Below are 23115 nucleotides of genomic sequence, written 5' to 3'. Positions count from 1 at the left end.
TCATAGAACAGTGTCTGTCAATTGACCTTGCTCCCACAAGGATCCCTTTAGACTTCGCGATAGTACGGGCTAATTTAAAACGAGTTCAAATGGAAATAAATGACAGGAGGGCTGAGGTGTTTTTCAGAAAGACCAGAAAATAATTTTTCTGTATTTTTTGGGCATAAAATACACTGGTGAAAACATTTAATTTATTGGTCATATTACACAAGGCTGTCTTACGGAGACAAATGTCCAAGGTTACGGCAGCTTGTAGATTATGCTCGTCATTATGCAAAGCTGACAAACATTCATGATGTCGTGCCTACCTCTTGGTGGCAATCACGAGAGACCTCATGACACCATTTTTGATGACGTCGGGTCACCAAAAATTATGTAAGAGTGGAAAATTTCCATCTTAGACATGCGATTGTGTGACAATAAAGAAAAATTGTACATGATTGCATGTGGAAAGGGCTGCAATTTTTTGAGGGCCTATTGATAAAAGGAAAAAATTTTTTCTGAACAAAATTTTTACATGGTTGGATATTGTATAGCATGAGGATATCATGGAAACTCAGTTTAATAATTCAATTTGGCAAAAAATGCCCACAAAAAACTAGTAGGTGCAGAAAATTGCTGCTACTCCATGAGATTGTGGGTTAAGAAATAGCTTATATTTTTCTTTTTATAAACCTATAGTTAACAAGAAAAATGTACATCTGATTTCAAAATTTAACATTTTTGATCTTTTGTTTTCATAATAATTAACACAAACAAACTAATATTTAATATTAATACAGTAAGACCCCGCTTAACGTTGGGGATGCGTTCCTAGACGACAAAGCGTTAAGCGAAACAGCGTTAAACGAGACCACTTTAACATAGAGTAAATAGGAATAGGGAAACACGCAACCAAAAAATAAGCAATTTTACTATAATTTTAAGTTATTTTTATATAAATTTTTGCATAATAATATATGTTAAATAACACACAAACATATGCGCACAGAAATGTAAAGTCCATTTCTTGTGACGAAGGTTCTGGCTCTTCTGAAATTCTTGTTTTTTGCGATAAAGTTGTCTAGTGTCATTTGTTGCATTCTTTTTCTTTCTTGAAGCAAATGTCGGTAGCAGAAGATCATATCCAAAACGCCTCGTTTTGCTTTTGCACTCCTTTCAAAACCTTGATCATTCACTACAATTTGATCAACGATTTCAGTTATTGTTACCAAACTTTTACTAAGAAAATCTGTAGAGAAATTCTTTGGGTTTTTCATTTTCAGAATCTCTATTCTCCAGTTCTACACAAATTCCTTGTTCTGCCAGTTCTTGAAGGTCGTCATTGGTAAGGCTCTCACCAGAAACCTGCTGTAACTCCTCAATATCCTGTTGGTCTATATCTCCTAGTCCCGCTGTATCGATTAGGTTGACAAAGAAATTTATACAGAGTCGACTGTGGGCAAAAGCAATACATTAGATTTTTCAGCCAATTCACAACTCACAACCAGAAGAATACTGGAAGATCAACATTTGTTACCATGTGGTAGATAATATCATAGTAAATCTGAAACGCCGATTTGAAAATCTACCGTTAGATCGTGCGGTGGATGCATTTCTTAAATTGGACATGAAGAATGGAGAGGATTTCATCAGTAATTGTATCAATTAAGATTTTTTTATATCAGCCTTGGAAGCTGAAGCAATGGTCATGAAAAACATGATTCAATTAAAAAATGTTGAGATGAATGCTGAAAGTTTGAGAAACCACATTAAAAAAAGAGTACTGCCCTAATTTATATAAACTTTTTCAAGAAGCAATAGTACTCCCAGTAAGCTCTGTCAGCTGTGAGCAAAGTTTTTCTGCTATGAGGCAGATAAAAACGTGGCTTAGAAGCACAATGTTTCAAGAACAATTCTCTCACGTGTCACTGCTCAACATAGAGAATCCATTGTCAAGGAAAAAATTACAGCCGAGAAAGTGTTGAGCCAAATTGCAAAAAGAAATAGAAAGCTGAAGCTAATTTAATTGGGTGTAGTGTACCCACTGAAAGTCTAGATCTGGATTAAAGACAGTGAACTATATTAAAGAACGGGTAAAAAAAATAATTGATTGGTTAACTTTTGTTTAAGGCATTGCTAGAGTTTGATATATGTTACGAGTATGTTACGAGAACATATGATTAAAGGAAGTTTCATATTACGTGTGTGTTAAGTTATTGTCGATTTCTATGGAAATTCCATTTTAATGAGCAATAATTTGAAATAATTCAATTTTATGTCAGGCTGGCCTCTGCTAGGCCCCCATAACAAAACCCTGGCTACACCACTGCAAGCAGACTGCGTTATATCAAACCAGCATTAAGTGGCAGTGTCTTACTGTACTAACTTTTTCAAAAATTAATTTTTTTCAAATTTATGAGAATTTAAAATACACTCAAACCTGTTTTTGTGCAGTCTTTTTTTGTGCGATTTTTTATACGTGCAATGTGTTTTGTGCAATTATTTTTGTGCAGTATACCAATTTGATTGAAATTCATATACCGCACACAAAAAAATCACACAAAACAAATCGCACAAATAAAAAATCGCACAAAAACAGGTTTGAGTGTATGTACAAATATTAGAAGAAACACCTAAAATAAATGAAAGGTTTCTTCGTATTTCATTTTTTTGTTTTACATCTTTGGAACATAACAGTCTTATGGAAGAGTCGAGTTTTATCTCGAGTCTTTCATTTACCTCAATACGGAAAACATGTTAAAATCTTCTCTCTGGTGATGGCACAATTATAAAAATATAATAAAATGGCTTGGATGATACTTAAATAAAAATAATTTAACCTAATGTTTGAACTAATAGATGTGTAAATTGCAAGCTGATAGAGCCAGTTGTTAGTTAGTTATTGGAAAGGTAAGAGCATGTGCACTTTGGCAACATTGACAAAATATCAAGTCCCAATGCATTTACAATGAGAGACTTTCTGGCCAAAAAAGTAATTAACCAATTAGATCATCCTGCCTATTTGCCTGACTTAGCTCCCTGTGATTTTTGGCTATTTCCAAAATTAAAAGCTGTACTGAAAAACTGAAAATTTTCTAATACAGTCGATTCCACTTAATTGGGACACATTGGGACTAATCCATTTTAGCCCAATTAAGCAGCTGCCCCAATTAAACAAACTAATAATAAATTCCAAAATAAAATATGGGTTAATGTTACCTATGGTGACCAAAATGGTGGCACTTCCGGTCGCCATCTTATTTGCACACGTGTGTGCACAAACAAGATGGCGACTGTCGACAATAACCAAAATGCACCTATTTAAAATTTTTTTAAAAATAAAGCATTTTTAAAATGTAAAACTGCTACTTACATTTTTCGGTGCTTTTGTTTTAATATCCTATATTTTTTCCTGCTTGATGACTTTGGACGGTTCCATAAAACAAGTATAACATTCTCTAAATCGACTGTCTGACTACTTTTTTAGGAGATGTTTACTTCTTTTCTTACTTTTTCAGGTATTCCTTTCTTCTGTTAGATGGGTTTGGGGCAGTAGGCACTCACATTCTAATCTAACCTAAACCTATTCTAATAATTACCAAATAATTTCATTTTCTGGCTTTTTCTCGGCTGACAGATAAACCATAAAAACCATTGGCCAAATTTTAATACTTGTTAAGTTTAAAAATAGAAAATTGTACAAACATTAAAAAAACGCGAATGTCATTCGAAAAGAAAACGACCTGCACCTTCCGTCTACAGTCTACACCGTAACCTAACTGAAAATTTGCATAATTCCTCATATTTTCCAAATGGAAATTTTTGAAGAAAATTTGCATATGAAAATGTCAGTATGATAAGTTCCATCTACGTTACATTTCTAAATGCGCATACAGTTAAGGTTTCCAGAAGTGCTGCCATTTTAGTCACCATAGGTAACATTAACCAAAATATGTAATAAGTAGGTAAAAAAATAATAATTAGGTACCTATTTTAATGCTTCATTAAACCAAAATACAGAAAATATTTTTAATATAAATTTGCCAGACTCACAACAATAGATAACTGATTTGCATCACGCTAGTGTTGCCAAATACAGTATTAGTAGTGATGTACACGAGGGTTGACTGTTTGATTCGTTCCTGATCGAACGATTTTTCCTTTCTCCCCTTTTATTTAGAACATGTTCTAACTAAAAAGGGAGAAAGGAAAGGGTTCGTCCAAAAGTCATTTTACGGTCTTCCTTTGAGCACAGTTTCCTTTACTTGCAGATGGGCCACTTCAGCGGGAGTGTCCATAGAATCTGCCAGCTCTGGATGCTGGCAGATTCTACGGACACTCCCGCTGATTCTATGGATTCTCAATGATCAGATGGCTGCTGTCCTAATCTAAATGTAATTATGCACACAATACCTTCCAAGGGAACTCTAGCTGTCTTTTAACTCAGTTGAGAGATCTTGAAAAATTGTCCAGGGATCTTTGTCCCTTTGCTTTTAAGGGGATCATCCGGTTCAATCCAGAGCAGGGTCAGTAGCTCACATTCAGGTCTGCCTCGAATGGAATCCCCATGTGATATGTCCTGCTATGCCGATCCCGTCTGGAAAAACCAAATTGCCCGAGCGAAAGACAAAGCGATTTTGTCTTTCGCTCGGGCAGTTGCCAAACGTTTGGCCTACATGAAATTAGTGTATATAGTGTCTACATATTTTCGGAAGATCCCTAAAACATGTCAAAACTTGCTAAATTCCTTTTCTGCTACTGTCCCAATTAAGCAATTAAATTATGTATTAATTTATTAGTTTGGTTTCCGTTCTTTGAGATTTGGCCCAATAAAGTGGCTGCCCCAATTAACTGGTGCCCATTAAACGGAATCGACTGTATAACTTATATCCAATAGAACGTAAGACATGTACTTGACAGTATTTCAGAAAATGAGTTTCAGACCTGTTTCCAGAAATGGAATGCTGTCTAAGTTAATGTATAGATGCACAAGGAGAGCCTTGAGCATCTATACTTTAAAGGTAATAGTACTTTATGAAAGGAATACCTTGAAGGTGATAATATAGTACCCACTAGTGTACAGTTACACATGTGTATTTTTTAAAGGTACATTCCAAGAATTAAATTGTCACACTGTGTACATTTATAAATAATATAAAGCCTTTCTATATGATGATTTTCAATTTTTAATTTTATAATTTTACAGATGTACACAATTAGAGTGAAACGAACACGTCCACAAGGTTTATTGATGCTTTGTCTTACATTAATGTACACTGTCCTTGGCATAAATATATTGCTCTTCAATATCAGTCCACAATATATGCTGTATGGTAGTCAACACTATGTGGTATGTATATGTGTGTGTGTGTATATATATATTTTAAATTGAACTGCACATTAAAAATCTTTATAAATAATTTATATTACATTATGATTTTCAGGCTAATGTCACTGAAGGAAATGCTACAGTTTTTAAAATAAAACCTTGTTCTACAGTAGCACCATCAGGTTAGTTTTGAAATGTTTTATCTATTTGTGCATGATGATAATTTTATTTTAAGCTAATATACTATTATTTTAATATAACATTTAAAAAAATTTTTAAAGTAATATCTTGTACACGTTTTATAAAGTTGTTCACAATTTTGAGAGTAACATTTCAGTGTTTTTTACTGTCGTCTTCGATTTATTGAATGAAGCATATAGTGCACGAAATACAATATTTTGCTTATTACAATAAAAATACAAATGAAAATGAACAATTTCCATATGAGATAAATAGCATGAATTTTTTTATTATTTTTTATTAAAACTTTAAATTTTGATACATTGGTGCATTACACATTATATTTCGATTAAACCAAGAATAATCTGTAAAGCTTTGGAAAGGTAACAAAAATGTAAATTAGAAAAAATTAAAATGATGGCATCGTTAAAAAATACCTTAATAACCATATTTTTAACATACTCGTCCATAAACTAACAATATATTTAAAATAAAAAAAGTAATGTTTAAGCCATTAATGAGATTATCAATAATAATGTATCTATTACACATCAAAGAACGGTTTCGTTGGCGATCGATGTTATAATTTTTTTAAAATTAGTTAGTTTATAATCTGAAGAAAATAAATCAAAATCAATTTGTGAATAGTTAGATCATTGTTTAACTCGTTTATCGTAATGAGAAAATGAGGAAGACTGCCCTACAAAACAAAAATCGTAAAAAAAAGTATTTGTAAAATATATAGCCAAAATGAAAATTTCAAAAATTTGTCTGTAGAAAGAACTTGTTTTTACGTTTAATATTTTTTGTAAATTTTAAATAAACGATTAATTACTTCTTTAATGAAAGGTCAATATTATAAATATTTCCATTTAGTTTTATTAATTTTTGTGTCAATATAAACTCATTAAATTTAACAAACAGTTAAAGATTATATTATGTCTTTCTTTATACAGTTGTATATTGTTAATATAAAATTCACCGAGTATTTAACAGATGGTGAAAATAACTGGATAATTTTAAATTGTACACACAATTTTTTGTTATGAGTTATTGAAAATGCATTAGAATTATTTATTTATTTATTTAGTATCAAAGAGATTGAATGATTCTTGTTCAATAGATCAAATTCAAATTTTAATATTTAAAATAAAATTTATATTGTATTATTCAAGATTTTATTACAAATGTTATATTCATTTTCAGATGAGTGTGTAATGACTAGAGTGAGTTATTTGCTGTTTGAATTTATCTATAGAGCTTGGTTCTTTGGAGTTATCTATTATTGGTCTAGTTGGGCATTTTTATTGGTAAGAAATACTTTGTAGATCTTAAATGAAATGTAATTAAATAAAAAAAATGATAATATTATAAAATATTTCAGATAAATGAAACAAATTAAAAATGAATAATTAATTAATATAAATAAGTTATTTCTCAAATTTGAAAATTTAAAAAAATATTAAATAACATTTCTGTTTTATTCATATTTGAGATGTGTTATTTGTATCATAAAATAAACAAAAATAATTATAAAAATTGAGTAGAAGTCTGCATGATAAAGTTTTTAGCTTGTCAGTATAGGAATATGGGTTTGAATCTTGGTTCCAAGTCTTATAATATTTTACACTTTAAGTATAAGAAGATATTATAAGATCACTTGTGCCAACTGACACCATTTTGGGTGTCTGACTCACTCACAGCCTATAACATGCTGGTATTTTCATTGATCAATTAATCAAATTGTAAAATTTAAGTGAAAAGAGAATTAATTTAATGTGTGTTTTTATACAAATGAATATTGTTAATATAAAACTGTAATATAAAATTCACCGAGTATTTAACAGATAATTTTAAATTGTTCACATAGACTGACGTCAAGTCAGAAATTAATTTGAGAAACTCAACTTCCACCATTGTATAATGAGCAAAAATATTAATTATTTGTTTGTGTTATTAGATGTCGGTGATCGGATTCTTCGTTGCCATCATCCAAAGGAAAAAATCATCCATAGCGGGACTCGTAGACCGAGACGATTTCGAAGAAAGCGACGACGAATTAATCAGAGGTTAATTTATTAAAGCTCGAAAAACAAACTACATGTATAATACATAAGCATTTATTATATTTTTTTCTCTAATACTTAAATCCCTAAACATTGTAAATAGATGAAAAAATTATTCCATTAAGATCTCTTATTGCTGTTACAAAAATAGCTTATTTATATTTTATTTTTTAGCAAACAATGTACAGTACTTTGAAAAATAAACATATTTTAATTTACATATCAATCAACAAGATATTTTATTTTTTGATCTCTCGTGCTTAAATTCAGATTTTTTAAAATATTTAAATATTACAGAAAAATTCTGAATATTGCATAAAATTTATATACAAATTTATTCTTTGAGATGAGAATTCAATAAATATATCCAAAATATAACGTAATTACAAGTTTAGATTGTGGAGAGGAGAAATGTCAATTTATATTAAATGCTATTTTAATTGTTATTAGTAGTCACAAAAGTAAAATAAATATTAGAATTTTAAAAAATTTAATACATGACTATTTTTAATGGTCATATTTAATCTATTCTTTGATTAATAATGTTTTTTAAAGTAATTTTCAATGTATTTTAATATCTATAATATTGAATATATTTCGAAGAAGCTAATTTAATTTTGGTTTAGGGGTTAGAATATGGAGCTTTGTATTATGTCACTCGTGTCCATTAAAATATAAACTATGGTAAAAATTTAATTTTTTTGCACGAACAAATTAGCAATAACGGTTGTTATCTTGTTGCAGGGGCAGGACAACGTAATAAATAAAATGTGTATCCTTAATTAATAATTACTAGTACTAACTATATAAACTGTTACAAATTGTAACAGTTTAAAGTTAGTAGTAGTAGTAATTATTTATTAAGGATATTAACAAATCTAGTTGAATTACAAATGACATATGGTATAAAATAGGTTTAAAATTAAAATACAAGGTTTAATTTTAAACCTTAGTTTACAAGCAGTAAAGATAAATACTATCAGAGAAGTTCAAATTTTGAAGGATGATTTAAATTTTCTCTAAAATCTCAAACAGAACCATATTGACTATTCTTGGTACATAAACAATTTTCTATGAGAATTATCTGATAAATGTAAAGTTGTTGGAATTACATCAACAAACATTGATTATCCAATTGTGATTAGACAAGTCTTTTTACAAATTAGACAGAAAAAATACAGTAAAAAAATATATTTTAAAAGTCAGGAAGAGAATGTTTATATATATATTACATTAAAATAAGCATTTGTTTGAAATATTCAACATCATACTTATTTTTTAAACAACTAAAAAACATCTATCTCTGTATCTTTACATACAAAATGATATAAAATCATTGTAAAAGTTTCAAGAAGAATATACAGCTACTTTAAGTAAAGGATGAATGTTTTTGACCTCTATTTTGATCAACTTTAGCTCACAATATTGTTTTAAACAATTCGTGATACATGCAGTATAACCCGGAACTTCTTTGGAAATACTGGGTGTATCCTGTGTTCGTTTTGAATATTACCATAAACCGTTGAAATAAAGGCCAGAAAACTTTTCTCCTTTTTAACTGTTGATTTCCTTAAAGTAGCTATATATTTTCTTTATGAAACCTAAAAAATGTATTTTTGTTATATTTAAGATACAAATCTTAATTACTATCTAAAAATGACTAAAATTAGAGAATTGTCACATTAAAATAAAATATATAAATTTTAAAAGTGGTAAAATGCAAAGATATTTATTTTAACCAATACAGTAGAACCTCTGTTAACGAACTTAATCCGTTCCGCGACTTTAACCGAAGCAATTTTTCCCATAGAAATGAATGCAAATACAATTTATCCGTTCTAGCCTCCAAAATTTTTGTAATTTTATTTGTAAAATGGGTTTTCTTTGATGAAAATGTAGTATCTATCGTTACAGCAACAAACACGTAAACTTTATTTAATAAAATAGCACTGTACATACCTTCGTTTGTTGTAGTTGGTGGCAGAGGAGTGGAGATGTACGGAGCTTAATGCTTAGAAGGGAAATCCTCCTCCAAAAAAAATAACGGGTAGCACTTCGTCGGGAGATTCCGAGTCGAGGTCTCTTTTGGTAAGGAACAAGAAATTGATCTAAAGTTGATCGTCTTACTCTCTTAATCAAAATTTTTCTCAAATGCGATAGTAACAATAGAAGACAACAATGCACTATTACTTTTCGCTTTCTTGGGTACCATATTAATTAAATAACATTGTTCAGTTTTGAAGTTTAGCACAAACACTCAGGCATGCGCGAGTTAAGCATTGCTCTTCCAACAGCAGTTAAAATTTGACACAAAAAAACCATTACATTCATTATCCGAGACAAAATTTTTTCAAAAAAGTTTGTTAACCGAGGTTCTACTGTAACAATTATATTTCATTTAATGTAATAAACGAAACTTAACATTTATAAAATACTACAACCACAGCAGCAAGCTTGTGGATAATGTGGGAAATAGACTTCCTTCTCGAATCCGTATACAAAAAATCCTCCCATTGTATTCTTCCAACTGTATGTTGCTTCAGTTACTGGAATAATTCTTACTTTATGTCTCTAATAAATTTAAAAATTAAATTGTATTATTCAGATTTAAATGGTTACATAAAAGTAAGTTAATTTATTATTAAAGTAAGGTTACAAATACATTCATACTTGTTTCAGAATAAGTTCTGTTTGAAATACTTGACTATGTTTTTGTATTAGCTGTTTGGATGCCTTATTAATATTAGGTTGAAAACAAGTAATAGGCGATACCTAAAAATAGAAAAAATTATAATTCAAATCTAACCCTGTTAATTTGCATTTTAACACTGTACATTGATAGTAGATATATAGTGCAGTCAAAAAAGTTCAGAATATTCTGATGATGGTCTAAAAAACAAGCATTTGTGGGTGTCTCTGCAGCATATACTGTGACATCTTTAGGCTTGGTTTTTAAACAAACAAGCAAGAAGAAGAGCAGTTCTTGTTCGGGTTTGTCAAAGCCATTGAATCGTGCTACTTCCTTTATGAACTAGCAACGAGTGGAAATCCACCATTGGCCACCAAAAAACTTTCGAACAAAACTAACGAAAGGTTTTATTAGTGTTCTTTTTCAACTAACAGAGACCACTTTTAACTGAATTTCTTCCAGAGCCAATATCAATGTAGAAAGTTACTGCCAGCTGCTCCAAGCCTTACATAGAACAATCAGATTTGAAATGTTCGGGCCTTTTCACTGACGTAGTGCTCCTGCATGATAACTTACGACAGTCGTCGTGTGATTTTTCATGCATTAGACCAAACAAAAAGTAATGAAGGGACACGATTCACATCAAAGAGGTTGAAGAGGCAGTAACGTAATGGTTCCAACAGCAGTCGTGGATTCTATAGAGAAGATAGTCGCTTGGTGACTTGGTAGGACAACTGCCTAAATAACAGTCGGAAGCTCTTCCGATTTCAATGTAAATACAATGATTTACATTGAATTTTTGTTTTGAGGTATTCTGGAACATTTTGATTGCAGCAAATATATCATATACAGTGGAACCTCGCTTAATGAGCACCTCGCACAACGAGTATTTCACATAAATTTTTACAATTTGTTTTGCTCGTTACCTTACTTAGCAAGCGATGTTTTGCATAACGAGTGATGAGGAGAGGGGAAGTCCTGAATTGTGCATATGTGGCATGCTCCATCAGTCTGTGTTTACCACTCGTTCTGCTAGCGTCTTAGTGTCGCTTGTGATCACATATTTTTCCAAACCTGTGTTCACACATATTACTTATAAACATCAACAACCATAGCCCGTTATATAATAAACACACCAAACGATATGCCAAATTCTTGGGTCATTAAATTTAATGACCAATTCCAAATTAAATTTTAGAAATGTCTGAATTAAAAATTAACTATTTATAATTATTAAATTTAATACAAGATGGAAACATAACTGCCTACCTCTAGTCAAATTAATTAATTTCTAATATTTAATTATAGCATTTACATAACCCAAGAATTTGGCATATCGTTTGGAGTGTTTATCAAACATATTAGCTGTGATTTGTTTTTGTTTCTGCAAATCGAATTCATTCCAGGATGGTTCATTCGGTGCTAGAAGAAAAGAAGATGATGATGATGATTCACACTCCTTAACAGTATATGTTGTACAATTTTTTAAAAAATAAACGTTATACATAAAACATTTGAGCATTTTTACGGCGTGGAACGCATTATTCGTATTTTACATTAATTTCTATGGGGAAAAATTGTTTCGCTTCATGAGTGTTTCGCATTACGAGTAAGACTTTGGAACGAGTTACGCTCGTTAAGCAAGGTTCCACTGTATTAGTTATTTATTATCATATTGTTAAGCAAAACTAAGTTTTTAATTCTTATATTTGGATCTGGAAAAAACAAGTAGTAATTAATATATTAATTTTTCAAGAAGTTTCAGTGCCAGATTGTTTCCATACAAAAATAAGTAACCAGAAAACAAAATTTTAAAATATTGCATAGCATATTTTCATTTTTTAATATTTTACTTTAGTTTTTAGCATTGTAAAATTCAAATCTATGCATATTTAGATGATCAGGTACTGAATGCATTAGACATACTTTTCCAGTTATGCTTTCTTTACTCATTAATGTATTAGAAAAATAAAAATAACGCATTAATTTTAATTTTAGATAAACAAAATTTTGATAACAACATAAAGATAGTGAAAAAAAATCTTACAGAACCTAGCTAAGCTACATTTTCTGGTACCTTAACAAAAACAGAATGAAATAGCAGCAGTTTGTCTTTCAAAAACTTGGGAGTGGAGCAACAATGGATTGCCCACATACTAGTGGCTGAATGATTAATGTTAAAATATCACATGTGGGAATGCCGGGAGGTAGACGGAGTTGTACCTCCTTCCTTTTGGCTCACAGGTTGGCAAGACCCACCCCACTGTTGTGGACCACTAAATTTTTTTTTTGATATCCCGAATTGTAGGGATAAGTAATTATTTGTCAGGTCTAGTGGAGGAAGCGTGTGGGTTCGTCGATAAGATCAAGGTGATATTCGAATAAACGAAACCGTGGTGAAAACAGACAAACAAAATACAGAGAATAGCTCTACTCTAATGCGTCCAGTTCCTAACTGCGGGGCTAAGAGAGAGTTTACAATTTTCGGGGTCATACCTCTTCCTAGAATGGATATTTCGTTGTTATAGCTTGCTCGGGTCTTCGGATTGGACTTTCCCTGGACTGGACTTCCTCGGGGATCGGCTCCGGATTCTCTATCGGGATCAGACGGGCCGTGCGTCTTATTCGGACTTTCGGCGACCCCGTTATCAGCCTTTTTCTCCCCTTATATACTACGGGTCACGTTATCTCCGATCACCAATCGCGATAGTTGGTGAATCGCTGGTGATTCGATCTCCATGACTAAGAGTTTGGATCCGGAGAGAAAGGAAGTGCTTTCCGGCGGCAGAAGTCTGAACATCCTTTTAATTTTGAATTTTTGTAAAATTTTCCACGAGAGGGTTAATAACAAAAAAGGGTTTTGGGCCGGGCTTAACCCGGTCCTCACACATGTAAATAAATTTCCTCTCCTGCCACTGTGCATTTTTGTCTCAAAGAACCCTTATATCTTTTCACAAAAAACTTAAAGGTTCCACATAATCCAGTTTAAGAAACAAAAAACTGTTAAGGGCACTGTTCACTTATTTACCATCCTTTGGTAAAGGATGGCATTTTATAACAAATCTTAGTTTTGGAAAGTTTTTTCACATGTAAAAAGTCAACATATGCTTTACAGAAACATATTGAATTCATTAATCAATTATAGAACCAATATTGAAACACATTTCTAAGTTTTAAAGCAGATATAACTCTTTATAATATCTTGTATATTATAGCTTTAACCTCAAAATTTATTTGCAATATTAAAGATTAATTATATACGGTAAAATCTTGTTTTATCTGAGACTGATATATACAGGTTCATATTTTCACAGGTGGTGACTAGTTAGGTTTTATTGGATACACAGAATTAATTCTAACTATTAATGCATATACAATCAAATATTTTTATTAATGAATCAGTTTACTGTATATAGTAAAAACAAAGCATTTGATTGTTTTTCTATTTAATAATTGTGAATAACTGTATTTATTAATTTGTAAGTAGACATTTGCCAAGGCTGTCAATAAGAAATGAAAAAAATTAATTTCTTACTCTGAAATTCTGATCACTAAATGCAATGTCACCAGTTACATTACAGATTAAGTCATCTGGCAAACTTGTGTCTTCAACAACAAAATCATCAGTATGATTTCTCCTAGAAGCAAAGCATAAATTAAAATCAAGATTTCAAATTCTGTCAAATAAAATCTAGTATAATTAAAATAATTAAGCTACAGTAGAGCGTCGATTATCCGAATGCCGATCGACCGAAACGTCGGTTAACCGAAAGCGTTTGGGTCGGACTGTGTCGTGCCGAATCAAACATTTTTGATACTAGATTAATTTCTAAAGTATAATTCTTTTTGTTTTTATATTTTTCAATATATTTATTTTGTTTGTACAAAATAAAGAAATAATTTTTAACAATACAATAGCCACGATTATTATTATACAAATTTTCGTTAGATTTAAATTCAATGCAAAGCGACATGCAACGGAGAATAATTTAATATATTATATTATTATTATATTATATTAATATACTATTATTGGGATATACTAATATACTATATTAATAATGTATTTTTTCGTACGTAATCGGTTATCCGAAAAATCAATTTTTCGAACAACCCCAGTCCCCGATTGATTCGGATAATCGACGCTCTACTGTATTTTAAAATAGGGAAAGTGTATAACTAACTAATATACAGTTTAAGGTGTGAGAAAGGATATCGAAAGACTCATTGTATAGTCTTAAACTGTATATTAATTTTACAATTATAGTCCTGGCAATTTTATCAAATGTATAACTTATTATTTAAAAATAACAAATAATTAAAATGTAAAAAAGAACAAAAAACTTAATATAATTTAGTTGCTTAGTAACTTTTAATTGAGTAAATAAGACAAACAACATAGTATCATTTACTCAATTAATATAATTTTATTAATTTTCACTAATAAGTATAATAAACATGCTTTGGTCACTATATAACTGGCAGTTTTCCCATTAAATAGTGGTCAAATTGCAGTTCTTCTAGATTGTGGCTCCTGTATACTTACACTATTTCTTTTTACTTGGTATGCCTATTTAGTATTTTTGTAAGTTTGCTGACTATTATGTAGTGAGATGTACAGTACTGTACACATGGATTGTAAACATAACTTGCAAATTAACCTTAAGGCAACTAAACTAAAGACTACATTCCTAAAGTGGAAGGCATTAAATGCTTATCTAGCTCGGTGATTTTCGGTGTTCCGCGAAAATTTTGAAGGTTAAATTATTTTCGAAAAAAGCCCAAAGTACATGTCAAAATTAAAACCTTTTTAAATTGATTATATGATTTTTTCATTGTTATAATATATAAGCATATACATAATGTAGTGAAAAATATACATTCATAAGCAAAATTATATGTGCATAACACTCATTATTTCATTTAAAATACATTTTTGATTTAAAAAAAATTTCATCTAGAACTGTCCGTATTTAGTTCAAATTATTTTAGCATGACATTGGCAGGTTTAAAGTTATTTCTAAGGCAATTATCATGCCACTTTTAAATGCAAATTAAGACTTAATTTTCGTTTACATAAGAAAACCAATTATTAATTTAAATAACCATTGTTGTAACCCGCTTCTATTTTAAAGAACTACAATACCGTTTTATTTAATCGACAAAAAATATAGACAAAAGAATTAGGTTAAGTGACAAGTAATATGGCAACAGAATGTATAAAAACACCACGTGATTTTTCCGCAGAAATTTATGCCACAAGATAAAAACAGTCGAAAAACACTGGTCTAGCTGGTCGCAAAGTGTCAGTAAAGTCACAATGATACTATAGTTATCTACTGTTCTAAAATAAATATTTTAACTACATACAATATAAAATATCATTTCAATTGAGTAGTGTTTTTCAACTGCCAGTCCATAAAAAAAATTTCACCAGCCCGCAATAAAATATTTGACCATTCTGATGCTGGCACAGTTAAATTCAGGTAACATTTAAATGATGATGTAGAGTTATTACATACTATTTATCTATTTAAAATTAACCATGATCAGTTTGATTATCCATAATCAAATTTTTCTTTCACTTACTTAAATCTTAAGATAATTTAAGAAATTAAAATTAGTTTTTATATCTAATAATTGCTTCCATAATTTTAATGAATAAAAAATAATTAGAAATCCTATGAATGAATAAATGAATGAGCTGTTCAGCTATATATTGGTTTATAAATTTTAACTTAGAAGGAAATGTTGACTTATGATAGAAAAAGTTCTCAATATATATTTTATTCAATTCAGTTTGAAAAATAATGTCTAAACTTGAAATATGCATTGCTATGGACACAGGGATTACAAGAAAATATGATAAAGACAGCAACTACCTCGTGTCCAGCACCATCTTCTGTATATAATAAACAGATAACCATATAAAAAGCAATATATTTTCGTTTATTGTGAATTCTAAAATCTAAAGAAAATGTGTTCTTACGTTTCTTCTTGTGGGAGAGGGAGAGGGCCCGGTAAGAAGAAAATGTCTAGGGCCCCGAAGTGGGTTAATCTGGCCCTGACTGTACATGTTTTAAATTACAAACACAGGAGAAATATAGGATGTTCTATATCTTAAAAATTAAATAATGTCACTTACTGAGTAACATTCCAATTTCGAATGTTATCAATTGAAGCTAGCACATGAAACCTGATGCAGGCTTATGAAATATGCCAAAAACGTTTGTGTTCTTAATCAATTCATTTGCTGGAAATGCAAGGATGGTGTTGAAAGTTACAGGTTTAATCATAGTTCCAGCTTTGTTCATTGCTTTTGATGATGAACATTTCTTGTAGGTTGTATATTTTACAAGTTATTTTAGGTGACTAATTAAAATGGAAAACTGTCTATTGAATACATTCGCAATCAGTATCTATATATACGTTACCGGCAAAACCCGATTTTACACCAAACTAGTTTTGCCTAGGCTAAACTAGTTTAGAATTATTATTCAAGTATATTAATAGTTAAAGTAAAATTAAAAGGCAATCAATTAGATGAACAATATCTATTCAAACATAATCTACTTAATTATAAAAAACGGGGTTGATGTTACCTGTTACCCTAGATATCGAAGGTGGCAGCTCGTCTCCTATTTCGGCAATCAGAAGACGGGAAACAGTGGGGATGCCCGTTCTAACCTAACCTATTCTAATAAATTACCATAATTATTAGCAACCAAATTATTAGAATAGGTTAGGTTAGGTTAGAATGTGCGTCCCCACTGTTCCCTGTCTTCTGATTGCTGGAATCGGAGACGAGCCGCCATCTTCGATACCTAGGGTAACATTAACCAAAAACGGTATTGATTAGAAGTGACACAACACTTGTACAAAACTATAAAATAAAAATAAGCTAATCAGTACTTATCAATTTGTATTTTTTTATTAAGCCATGCACTTTTAAAGGTAATTAACTTTCGAAAATATTTTCAAAAATTCAAACAAAATAATAAAAATAACTTTTAAAATCAAACTAAAATTAAAAATGAACTTATTTGTGTTTCATGATGAACTTAAATTAACCATTAATATACTTGAATAATAATTCTAAACTAGTTTGGCGTAAAATTGGGTTTTGCCGGTAACATATAATACACACACACACACACATATATACATATATTATGTATTCAATATATTCAGCCAAAAAATGGCATCATTCATTAATAAATGAGTTTATGTTGTAATAAAAAGAGTAAAATTTTCAAAAGCTTTAGTGCTTTTGAATTATGCATCTTACTTCAAGAGTAAACCAGACAAATAAACATCAAAAACACAGTAATATATTTTCATGAACTAATTTTTATACTAAGATGTGATTAACATCTTAGTGTAAAAAATACATTATTTTTCCCCCTCCACTCATCTCGGATTGAGTCTTACCAGAACTTATTATTAAGTTTGTGATGCGTGGAAACTTTCCAATATATGTTGCAAGAAAAGCTGCCACCAAAACATACTCGTTAATTAATTTATTTGCAAATAAATAAATTAATTAAATTGATATGATTAATTTGTGTAAAATGAAGGTTGGAAAAATATTTTTCCAACCTTCATTTTCTACCCGATAATGTCCCGTAACTAATCAACCTGATAATGACCCACAAGTCCTCAAGTGTTAGAAAATTTTCACTCCAGAAAAGCAATTGAGATTGAATTTTATATTTAAAGATCTTTAACAAATGTTTTTGAATTTATAAATCTTACCAAGTAACAGTGAGTTCTACAAAATGTTTTAATTTTCCTCTGCCTTTACAAGTATCGCATTTGATTACTCCATTACCGCAACATTTCTCGCATCTAAAAAGGAAAAAAAAAAATTTTTATTACTTTAAAATAGTAAATATTTACAGTAAATACAAAAATGAATATCATTACTATTAATAAAAATATTATAAGCTATATCAATTACTGATATAACTTATCAACACAAATGAAAAAACACTAAATTGATTCAGAATAGCTTGATTAAAAGTTAAGAAATAAACTAATGTTTTTACAAACCAGCTTTTAATTTGATGAAATAGTTCCGCGACACTTGCGACAATCTTTCCTTATAGGAAAATTGCTCCAGCAATTGCATACAAAGCTAATTTTAGGATAACTTCAATAGAAGTTCATTGATAGGTCAGGTAAAAAAAAATAAAAGAGCTTTAGTTCTGGCAGCTACCTACAAGGGAAGGTCTATCATAAATGTACAGTACATTTTCATTTTATGGATTTATTTCATCTAATTAGAAAGATATGGTTTGTAAAAATTATTAAATGCTAGTAAACTTGAAAAATTTATGAAATATTTGTGTCTTTTTTAAGAATCTTCAAATTTACTTAGCTGCAAATTTGCCTTAGCTTTTACGGCTGCTTCAGAAATTTCAGGAATTGGTAAAACAGTAAAAATATTTATTATTATTATTATTATTATTATTATTGATATTATTACATTCACACACAAAACACTGTCTAAAAATTGAATACAGAAAAAGTTATTTCATTCCAAATAAACATTTAACTTAATATAAATCACCCCAGTAACCTTCATTTTACTCCAGTATATTACTGGAGTAAAAATAAAGGTTACTGAGGTGTTTTATATCTCCACTTTTCCAGTTTGGATTAGTTTCTCTTTTCCATTTAAGTTAAACTAACCTTTTTCTTCCATTTCCTTGACATTCATCGCAAGTATGACCGAGTTGCGTTTTGCCCGTTCCTTTACACCACTGACATAATTCCTATATTTTAATATATAAAATTATAATTTTATTACTACAAATATATTCAATTGTTACATATTTTGTAATTATACAAGTATCTCTGACCTTGCTTAACACAGATTCACTATAATGGAATTGACAATAGTACCAATCACTAAACATATACTGATAGGCATTTGTTTCCTCCGTGGTGGCTGTCAAATGTGACAACTATTCTCGTCAGGAATAATGATTTGGTATGTTTAACTTTATAACATTTGTCAATTATGGAAATTGGAATTCTTGTAATATATTATCAAGTTATTTATTTTTTTGTAGTCTGAGGAAGGCCTACAGCTAAAATGCAAAATGATATAACTGCAAAAAATAAAGCGATGCAAACTCTGATTTGAAATCTTTTGCCAATGATACACTTCTATTTGGTGCTTATGTAGAATATTACTATATGTATCCTCCAGTGATAACAATATGATACATCCTCCGGAATTTGCCTTTTCAGATATAATCTAACATCGGCATAAAATTTTTTCTAAGTGATGTACCATTAAGTTTCTAAACTCAAAATTTTAATTCTTAAATTTTTAGATTTTTTTATTATTTTGAGGCATGGAATTTATACACGTCTCCTTAATTTAACAATAATTAAACATGAAAAAATAAACTATACCTTCCAACCATCAAGACATTCAGGACATCTTTCCATGCATCCTCCCATACACATATGACAAATTCTAACAGAAGCTGTATGAGGAACCTCAATTGTTTTTACAGAATCAGTAAATTCCATTTTCGGTTTCAATGGTATATCCCAAGGACCGGGTGCAATTCCATTCATAGGTGTATCTATTGTTTCACCTGTAAAATTTTTAACAATTTACATTAGCTCAAAAAAATTCATCTATAATTTATGAAATAAAAATATCTTAAAAATTTTTCTATTCAAAATTATTCATTGTGGTACTTATCATAAGTACAAATGTTTAGGGACAAATGATACAGGAGACAATATTAATTGAAAAGTAGGTAAATTTCTAATGATAAAAGAATGTCTAAAATGTTTTCTAAGTATCCTTTGTAGTTAATGAAAACATACTTCCTGACGGAAATTATGTAAAGTAATTTTAAACTTATTAAAATTGTATGAATAACTATAATTTAACTATAAACAAGAAAACTATATTTAGTAACAAGTGGTTTCACTGATATCCAGATATCTGTCGACAAAATATAGTATGGCCAAAAAGTTGCTTGCCAATAAGAGTAATAACTTGCAGTGTGAATGATTCAGTAGATGCGTACAGTACATGTGGATTGTGACTTCCTTCGGAAAGTAATGTTCAGTGACGAGTCTTTCTTCTTCTTGGATAGCATTTCTCATATACAAAATGCACGGTACTGGTCTCAAGAAAACCCTCATTGGATGCACCAGTCAAACAACCCTGGTGCTCCAAGCGTTAAAGATCAAAATAAAGAAAATTAGATTTATTAATACAATTCTAATTTTATTTCGTTCAATCACAAATAAAATATCAAATGCAGACGTTTTCCCACAAAAATTACTGGCATTTTAAACCGTAAGGAAAAATCTTGTAAAATCAACATAATTTATTCGTGTAAATCTGGACAATCGGGAATCTTTTTTGCCAATTCTTAACAGTCAAATCCACTCTCTGTCGATTACATTTATGAGTTTCTCCAAATTCTGGTTTTCGTATGGGAATGGATTAAAACTTATATCGGGCTCCTGTGTGATTGTGGAATATCAATTTAGAATTCAATTCAAAAGCTTTGCTATTTCTATTGCTACCCATCTTTACTTCTGACAATATACAAGAATGATAAAACGACCCAGATAAAATACTTTTGTTTTTAAACACTAGGAGGTGAGCATCCGGTAAAAAATGCGAATACATGGTTTACAAAAATTATATATACAAGTAATCGAGTTTAGGCACATTACTAATAATTTATATTAAAGAAATAACTTTAATCTTAAAATATTAAAATAGTATTTATATATAATAGTAAAAATTATATATTTTTTACTATTATTATTTACCATAAATAGGATAGCTGTATTCTTATTAGTTTAACTCTATAATCCTTTATGTCATGTATAGTATTTCCTATAGCCAACAAATATCCAATGTTTTTGTAGAAGACAAAATTTAATAATAAATTATGCATGGTTAAAACCATTGGATATTTGTTGACTGTAGGAAATACTATACCTGATATAATGGATTATAGAGTTAAACTAATATTATTTATTAGAAAAATAATTACAAAAGATACAGTGTAGCCAAAAAGTTATTGCCAAATGGGAAAAGAAGATATATTACAAATTACAGATGAAAGACACTGTAAATGACTTTAATAGAATTTAGTGCAGTCTGTGTGAAAGCCAGGTTGATACTAGTGTGAGTATGGAGTTCTTGTACACTACAATGCTTACCAGTAACTCATTATCTGAGTGTGTTGAAAACATTTTGAAGTGTTGTTTACAACGCATGGCTTCACATGTTACCAGGGGTCAGACTGACTGGGTGACAGAGAACTGGACGACAGTCAACTGGGCTACTGCTAATAGGGTGCCAGACATCTGTACAACAAAATAACAGATAAAAAGTTTGTATTTTGTCTATTGTTTGTTTTCTTTCACCATTCTTTTATATTGATCTACAGTCTGGTAATTTTAAATAATAATTTTTAAGAAATGAGTTAATCGTTTCTTAAAAACTATTATTTACGAATTTAAATTTACAAAGCAAAAGGCCGATTTTGTAATTAACAAACATATTTATACAGATTACAAACCATATTTATTTATTTTTACAACTAAATAGAAAAGTCTCGAAGGACGGTGGGTGTCTACCCCAAAATTAACAAATATATGTAAAAACAAAGACAATTACATAAAAATAAAAATACATTACATTATACATTAAATACAATTTATACTTTTTTGTTTTAATTTATAAGTTCTTGAAAGAATTTGTTTTTGAAGAAGTGCTTTGTTAACCATTCTGACATAAAATAATTAATCATGCTACAGCATGTTATTTGATAATATTTCCTTCTCCTAAGTTGGAAATAACTCATAACTCATAATTCATAACTTAAGACTCATTCTTTGTAAGTCTTAACCATATATATATTTTACCGATAAATCATATGCTTGTTAAACATGCAAAAATTAAGTTTCTGTTGCCCAGTTAACCACCGTCCACTTGACTATCACCCACTGTGAATCGCCCAGTTGTCATATACCAATGTTACCATTGCAAGAGTTGTTTGTGGAATGTTATGAAGAACTGTACCAATTCTGTACCAGCCCATACCATTAAGTCACACCTCATCCTATACGTGAGATTGTCTTTTACACGAGTAAATATGGTAAATTAATCTGGACTTTATTGCCTACTCTGACAAATTTGTGGTGGTTCTTAAAAAAGAAAAGCAAAAATTACCATTGTATGGAGTGTGTGCCCACTTCGTTTCACGACTTTCTCCAAATGTTTCTAATTTATACTAAAAAATAAAAACAAAAATAAATAGTATATAAATATCAGTGCATTAATAAATAAAATTCCAGAAAATTTCCAAGAAAAATATTAAATGATAAAAATAAAAAACAAAGAAATTAGAATAATAAGTAAGAAATCACCACAATACCAAAATCCAGCAAAAATAAGGGAAGAACACTTTAATAAAACTAACGTTTTCAACCAACTTTATCTGATATCATCAGTTTTATAACAAAAATACCATAAAACATAAAATAGAATATATAAATTTGATTAAAAACTTACTCTATTTTATGTTTGATTGTATTTCATTATAAACCCGACGAATGCTGATAAAGTCAGTTGAAAACATTAGTTTTATTAAACTGTTCTTCCCTTTTTTTCTGCTGGATTTTGTTACTGTAGCGATTTTTTATTAATTTATACTTAAAAATTACTTTCATGTTTAGTAAAATAAATGAAAAGTATTTTATAAGAATCATATTTACTTTTGAATAATGTGAAATTTATATTGAAATTAACGAGACAATGAAAGTATAACTTTACACTAAATATTTTGCAGAGATGATTTTAATGTAACTTA

The 23115-nt window shown here is 29.8% G+C and overlaps 2 protein-coding genes across 3 annotated transcripts in view; one reads left to right on the top strand and one right to left on the bottom strand.

Annotated features, from left to right (window-relative positions):
- The window catches only part of LOC136988488 (lysosomal cobalamin transport escort protein LMBD1-like), a 43103-nt gene extending 35320 nt beyond the window's left edge, over nt 1-7783 (top strand). For both annotated transcript variants that reach the window (XM_067286363.1, XM_067286370.1), the window contains 4 exons: nt 5189-5332; nt 5427-5493; nt 6698-6801; nt 7452-7783. In XM_067286363.1, the coding sequence (XP_067142464.1) occupies nt 5189-5332; nt 5427-5493; nt 6698-6801; nt 7452-7565 (429 nt within the window). In that variant the 3' untranslated portion in view covers nt 7566-7783. The remainder of the gene's footprint in view (nt 1-5188; nt 5333-5426; nt 5494-6697; nt 6802-7451) is intronic.
- A 1461-nt stretch (nt 7784-9244) lies between these two features.
- LOC136988481 (protein SSUH2 homolog) overlaps nt 9245-23115 on the bottom strand; it is a 33326-nt gene continuing 19455 nt past the window's right edge. Inside the window, exons 5-11 of the mRNA XM_067286348.1 lie at nt 22476-22536; nt 19673-19860; nt 18941-19023; nt 18002-18094; nt 13782-13884; nt 10228-10329; nt 9245-10128 (exon numbers count right to left, since the gene is read on the bottom strand). Of these exons, the coding sequence (XP_067142449.1) occupies nt 9982-10128; nt 10228-10329; nt 13782-13884; nt 18002-18094; nt 18941-19023; nt 19673-19860; nt 22476-22536 (777 nt within the window). The 3' untranslated portion in view covers nt 9245-9981. The remainder of the gene's footprint in view (nt 10129-10227; nt 10330-13781; nt 13885-18001; nt 18095-18940; nt 19024-19672; nt 19861-22475; nt 22537-23115) is intronic.

The sequence above is a fragment of the Centruroides vittatus genome, unplaced genomic scaffold (genome assembly GCF_030686945.1).
Source record: "Centruroides vittatus isolate TY-2023 unplaced genomic scaffold, ASM3068694v2 contig_1258, whole genome shotgun sequence".
Classification (NCBI taxonomy): domain Eukaryota; kingdom Metazoa; phylum Arthropoda; class Arachnida; order Scorpiones; family Buthidae; genus Centruroides; species Centruroides vittatus.
The sequence above is the reverse complement of the archived record's forward strand: the minus strand, read 5'-3'. Positions and strand labels throughout refer to the sequence as shown.